Here is a 6,440-nt window from a genome sequence, read left to right as displayed (position 1 = left end):
CACGGGTATTTTCATGGATAAAGGGGGTGCTGGTGTAGGCCATGATGCCTTGCGCACCCAATTTGTGTAGGCCATGATGCCTTTCGCACCCAGTTTGTGTAGACCATGATGCCTTGCGCACTAGGCTTTTACACAAGTTGCTCGGCAACTTTTCGGCAACTTTTGGTTTTTAGAGCAACTATTAGGAAACTTTTACATTTCGGCTTTTGCATTTGCATTTGCCACCAAGTTTGTGTAGGCCATGATGCCTTCCTAACTCGTTAGCGGTCAATTACTCTCCTTACAGCTTATTCATTTGTAATTTTGTTATGAAAAGGCAATTTATGCAATTAAAATTATGATGAATTAAAAAGATCATTCCTGAATGTTCGCAAACATCAAGCATTTTTTTTTATAAATATTGGACAATGGGCAACTTAAGTTAAGCATCTTTTGATCACCTTTTTAAGAATTTGGTGGCAACTTTTAAGAAATTGAAGCAACTTGTGTAAAAGCCTATTATTGCGCACCAAGTTTGTGCAGGCCATGATTCTTTGCGCACCCAGTTTGTGTAGGCCATAATGCCTTGCGCACCAAGTTTGTGCAGGCCATGATGCTTTGCGCACCCAGTTTGTGTAGGCCATGATGCCTTGCGCAACCCGTTTGTGTAGGCCATGATGCTTTGCTCACCTTGTTTGTGTAGGCCATGATGCCTTGCGCACCCAGTTTGTGTAGGCCATGATGCCTTGCGCACCCAGTTTGTGTAGCCATGATGCCTTGCGCACCCGTTTGTGTAGGCCATGATGCCTTGCGCATCCAGTTTGTGCAGGCCATGATGCCTTGCGCAACCAGTTTGTTGCACCGAGTTTGAAGTACTGGGTAAGAGTGCCAATACAAGCAGCATGTGTCCATCCTAGCCTCCTCCGCAGGCAACTCATAATGAAAAGGACGGAAAGAATGGGTTACCTGTGGCGAAATTGCGGAGGAGATAGACTAAGGAAAACTAGAGAGACTTCCGTTTTTTTTTTTGCCACAGGAAACCCAATCCTTTTTTTTCTTTTTCTGGTCTTTGAGATGCCTGTTTTCGTAGTTGTGATTCTTGAAATGGATTATAGTAATGCGCCACTCACCAAGAAGCATCACACTGTGATGGCTAGCAGCAGATAACATTCTTTATAATTTGTATACGTATTGAGATGTTGGAGTGCAGTATAAAATCCATCCAGTCTTCAATAACAACTTTCCGGGGCAGCACGTCAACTATTGAACACAGTAGGTCGTCCTTGTATGCTTGCCATGTTTCGAATTCGGCGCGTGCTGTATCTGCCTTGCGGCAATCGAAAGGTACTGTTTGCCTGCGAGGCAGTTAAACTTGCGCCACTGCGACAGAACGCACAGCAGGTCGGCAACCCTACACGCATGCACAAAAACACACGAGCTCAAGTCCCTTGCCTTAGGCGAGGATATTAACGATTCTGAAAAACTGTGGAATTATCTAGTATTTTTATATGTTTCTACATATGTTTCTACACGATTGTATTAATGGGTATTTTAAGCCAATTGGGTTGTGCTAGATCCTTGATTTTTGACATTTTGGTCTTTCGTTTTTTTTTTCGACTATTTGCACGTCATTTGACTAGATATTTCCCCGCCAGATTCAGATCACGCGTGAGTAACGCAATTTGCCTTTTGGAAGAGTCCTGAATTGAAGGAAATTCTTTCTTTAATTCTACGTGAATGTGATTTACCAGACCACCATAAGAGCAAACAAGGTTTGCTTTATCTCTTACTTCTCTTCAAAACACACGAGTGTCTTGACCTAAGCGATATCACACAGAGGTTTCACTCCCGAGTCCACAAGAAAGTATATCTAAAATCTATCAACCTTGTTCTGGTCTCAGTTAGTGCTTCATCAAACTAGAGGCAATAAAAACGTGCTAAAGTCACCAGACACGAGTCACAAAAGGCAAGCTGCTGCAGCGAATTAGTGAAACGCGCACTGTACCAGCAGGCAGAGCTACAGGGCAAGGGAAAACACTGCCGGGGGTACTAGTGAAAGTTACTGTCTGGTTCGACGATAACAACGACGCAACAACAACAAATTTATTCGTGTTTGTGTAATGATAAAACGAGAAAAAAAAGACAGAACTTGAATGCTATATTCAAGGGAAATTTCAGAAAAAAATCCAACGTATCAGCTGAGAATGGTATGGCTGTCGTATGGTGGCCAACTGATTAAAATACATTGGTGTTTGGCTTGTTTTAGTTTGTCGGTTTATCCTGTTATAAGAACCTTTGCTTATTTGAATAGCATCTAAAATTAGATAAGAACAATATTCAATTGCTTTAACTAGGGTTCGCTAGCTCGACCAATCAGAACAACGCTTCTACTAAAGTTAATGTCAAATGACCAATCGTAAAACCGCATTTACTGGTAATTAGCGCGATTGTGTTTACTATTTCATTAGATAATTGGCGCGCTTTGTTGACAAAACTCAACGCCGCTGTATGAAATGGTGAATTAAACTCCAGTTAAAATGACAATCACAGGAGAATTTGAGGAAAACTGCAAAGTTAAAGATCCTATATGGACGCCAGTGGAAGTAGAGAAATTCTGGCAGGTTATTGAACCGTATTTGACAAACCTTCTAAATGGGGCTTTGAATTTGCCTGGTAGCAACATAGACTTTAAAAACTTGGACCCGCAAAGCGAGAACAACCTTCGACAATGCCTTCATTTTGTCCACCAACAACTTTGGCAAGGAAAGTATACACAGAGCGTGGCGAATCTGAAAGCTGTGCGGAAGTTTTTCAGTGAATTATATACAAAGGAATCACAAAAGGATGAACATTGCAAGCGATGCCCCTACAGTGAAGGAGATCTTGAGCATATCAGGCGGATTTTCTTCTCACAGCCAGTAAATAGGTAAAACATCCGGAGTTTCAACTGTTGCCTTGTCAACTTTCATTTGATTTCCTTTAGTACCTGTAGTGCTTATACTCTTGTTTTGTTTATTTATTTGTTTGCTGCGGTCAATATTTTCTGTTTAAAATCGCCATATGTTTTTGGCGTTATAAAAAAAAACATAACAAATAAATCACCTCTTTAGAAGGCCAAAAAGACCAAAAAAGATTTGCCAAACTTTTAAGAATCCGTCAGTATAAAATACTAGTTTTACTCTTTCGCTTTCGAGCTCAGTCAGGTTTAAACCCCAAAAAACAATACACAAAAACACATATCGCAGAACCAGATAATGACGGTTTACGATGTTAAGAAAAGGTCAGACTCATCACACCAGTTTACTTCCGGAGGTCCATCGGGAACCTCAACCCCCAATATCGACCTGATTATATATTCTTCGTTAAAAACCGGAGGTAAACTGGTGACAATGCGGCTTTAATTGGAAACTCAGCCGGTAATTGTTTCCTTTGTTATTTTGTTATTTGGACTTTGCTTTCCAACTCTGCTTCTGCATATTTAAGTTCGTTAGCACGTTACCATAGAGCTATTGTTTTCTCAGTTTTGTCTTTATCAACATAAGAATTATCTGGACTATCAGGACCTAACGTTATCCACAGCGTAGCTAAATATCTAAGTCAATCGAAGGTCATCATGCTCATGTTCTTTCTAGAAGCTTTTTTCGCCGCTTTTGTGCCGGGCTTGTTTCCGGTTAACTGCACTCGATCCGCACGGTTAGTGTTAGTTTCCATACACTCTTTGTTTTATTAGAACCTTTTTATAAGAACTTCCAGCCGAGATTTCAACAAATACTACATGCTAAGAACATGTCGGGGCTCAGAAAAATGGCAAAATATTTTGTTTTGCTAGTTTGATGCGTTCTAAAATGCGGAACCAGATGGTGTTAATGACAACTATATAAATTTTGATTTTTTGTGCAATTCTTCTTTACTCACTGGGTATTTTATTTTTAATGAAATTTAATATGACATCCTTAGAACATTGTTAGCCTTAAAATGCCCCCAAAACGGCTGAAGATTAGACGTTCTAATAAAAAAAGTCGTACACGATCACCTGCGAACGTGTATGATCAATCATAAGAAAATCAGCCTATACCAAGAGAGCATAAGATAAGAGAGGGACATTTTGGTATTACCTGCGCGCCATGTCGATTCCGAATCCGGCTATTTTTAGTAACCACCACCCCACCACTGCGCGTGAGGATTTGCTCCTTTTATTTTGTCCTACTCCCCCGCGGGTTGCGGGTTGTTGTTTTGCCAACTCGATAGGAATGAAAAGAAATCATGTAAAATAACTCGGAAGAAGAAAACAGGTCTAACTTAAGTTACCAAGATTGGCAAATATACTCAAAGAAAGCTAAATCCCTGAATAGTTTGACTGTTTTGAGCTAAAATGGCTGTGATACTGCGTTCGATTCAAATCCCGACATAATAACAACATAATAACATAACATATAATAATAACAACATCATAGAAATACAGTAATATCTCCCTCTTTATTTCCTCACTTTTACAAAAGCTCAGATACTTCAGCTTGCTGGCTTTGATCATCACAAAAATGCATTCCCTCGCTACAAGGATAACTTTTATGAAATGTATTTTTCTTGTATTCCTTCTCAATTCACAGGAATACTCACAAAAATCAATATTATATCTAATGTCTAACTTACAGATTTCGTTTGACCATTAGGAAGATAATGAATGTTGAGAAACCACGGAGAAGCAGCAAGTTAGAGCAAAATCGGTGATTAAAGCACGAGGTTTTCCGGTCTTGATTTTGAATGAATTCTCGTTTTGGAAATCTTGCAATCCTCGAAGTACTACATCCCCTTAATAAACCGCAAGTGCCTGTATCCTCGATGCTATAATGAAATATTCGATGGTATTTGTGCAAATAGGGTGGGTTTTTTTTCGGTTTCAAGTCACAAAACAGCGGCAAACAACAAGATGTAAATGCCAAAGCGCGGGGGTAGGGCGAGTAAAAATGCTCACGCGCAGTGGTGGGGTGGTGGTTACTAAAAATAGCTGGATTCGGACGCGACATGGCGCGCGTGTAATACCAAAGTGTCCCTCTCTTATCTTATGCTCTCTTGCCTATACCCAAAACTAGGGCCATTCTAGAAAACGTTGTTTCCGTGTCAATGGAATCGAAAAAAAACACACAGGCATACTTAAGAATTGAATTTTGCAAGTTTTCTCGCGCATTTTAATGTATCAAGCTTTTGTTTGTTTTTTATTCTTTGGGGAATTCCTTCGACCAAAGAAGTCACGGGTTACTGATGATTTGGTTGGTGAATGCAGAAATTTCCGTCTTTTTTAGTAAAAGAAAAGAATAGGCCATATGTGGAATCTGAAGTACTATATGTGTGTAAACGTTTTCCTTTGTCAGGCATGTTTGCAAAGACTGTTGGACGTAAAGCAGACGATAGTCGTCAGGAAAATATGGAGAGACGCAACAAAAGCTTCATTTATACAGCTCCTCTACTCCTGCAAGAGACTGGGGACGAGTCAGGCTCATCAACAGGGCGCCTAGACAAGCCCCCACTAATGCGCATGCTTGACAGAGACTCGGAGAGGACAAGGACGTACCAACTCTGTCGTTCATCTATGAACTTACCCAGGATTTAAATATGCTTAGTCAGCCTCTAGTTTCTGCGGTTCTATGAACGCTGTCAGACAATGAACTTTAACATTAAGGGCCTAGGGCCAAATGGCTAAGGGAAGAGAAGGGATGTCTGTTAATATAACTGTGGAGGGGAGGGAAGGGAGTTGGATCAAAAGATGCTTAGTCAGCCTCTAGTTTCTGCGGTTCTATGAACGCTGTCAGACAATGAACTTTAACATTAAGGGCCTAGGGCCAAATGGCTAAGGGAAGAGAAGGGATGTCTGTTAATATAACTGTGGAGGGGAGGGAAGGGAGTTGGATCAAAAGAGTGACGATGGGGAGGGGGGGGGGGGGAGGGCAGGATGCAAATAACGATACGCAGATGAAGCGTTCAGGCAGGAGGCCGATAGAGCCTAACGTAATTCTCCCAAAACACCGCCTTATTCCGTCCCCCTAAAACTGTGAGCAACAATTCCGTGCAGATAGTTACTGTTTCTATTGACAGTTTGTAGATAAAATTACATTAATTTTTATCCAATAAATCTTGATGAGAAAATGAAGTCTCAATATTTTAGAATTCAATTGCTGCCCCACAATGGATACAATCATAAACGAACTAAACCCCTCTATAACATACCGCGAGTAATTATTTTCTGGCACGGTTTTCCGCACTCCGCAATGTGCTTTATAGGACCAGTAAAAGTATCGGGTACACACATTTTGTTTCTGTTTGTTCTTGCTTTTTGCACTAAAACCCCTTTTAAAGGAAGCCCCGTGCCACACAAAATAACAAGAAAAACACAAATCGCTTATTTCGTAAGTGTTAGCAGTTAGGAGTTTTTTTTTTCGTCCAGATCCAGTGGTCTTCCTGTGGTA

The 6,440-nt window shown here is 40.6% G+C and overlaps 1 protein-coding gene across 1 annotated transcript; it reads left to right on the top strand.

Annotated features, from left to right (window-relative positions):
* Positions 1-2,325: 2,325 nt before the first annotated feature.
* LOC5505636 lies at positions 2,326-6,120 on the top strand. Its single transcript, XM_001626341.3, has 2 exons — positions 2,326-2,905; positions 5,349-6,120. The coding sequence occupies exons 1-2, from the start codon at positions 2,517-2,519 to the stop codon at positions 5,374-5,376; spliced, it is 417 nt and encodes a 138-aa protein (XP_001626391.2). The 5' UTR covers positions 2,326-2,516; the 3' UTR covers positions 5,377-6,120.
* Positions 6,121-6,440: the final 320 nt, after the last annotated feature.

This window comes from Nematostella vectensis, chromosome 5 (assembly GCF_932526225.1).
Source record: "Nematostella vectensis chromosome 5, jaNemVect1.1, whole genome shotgun sequence".
Taxonomy (NCBI): Eukaryota; Metazoa; Cnidaria; class Anthozoa; order Actiniaria; family Edwardsiidae; genus Nematostella; species Nematostella vectensis.
The sequence above is the reverse complement of the archived record's forward strand: the minus strand, read 5'-3'. Positions and strand labels throughout refer to the sequence as shown.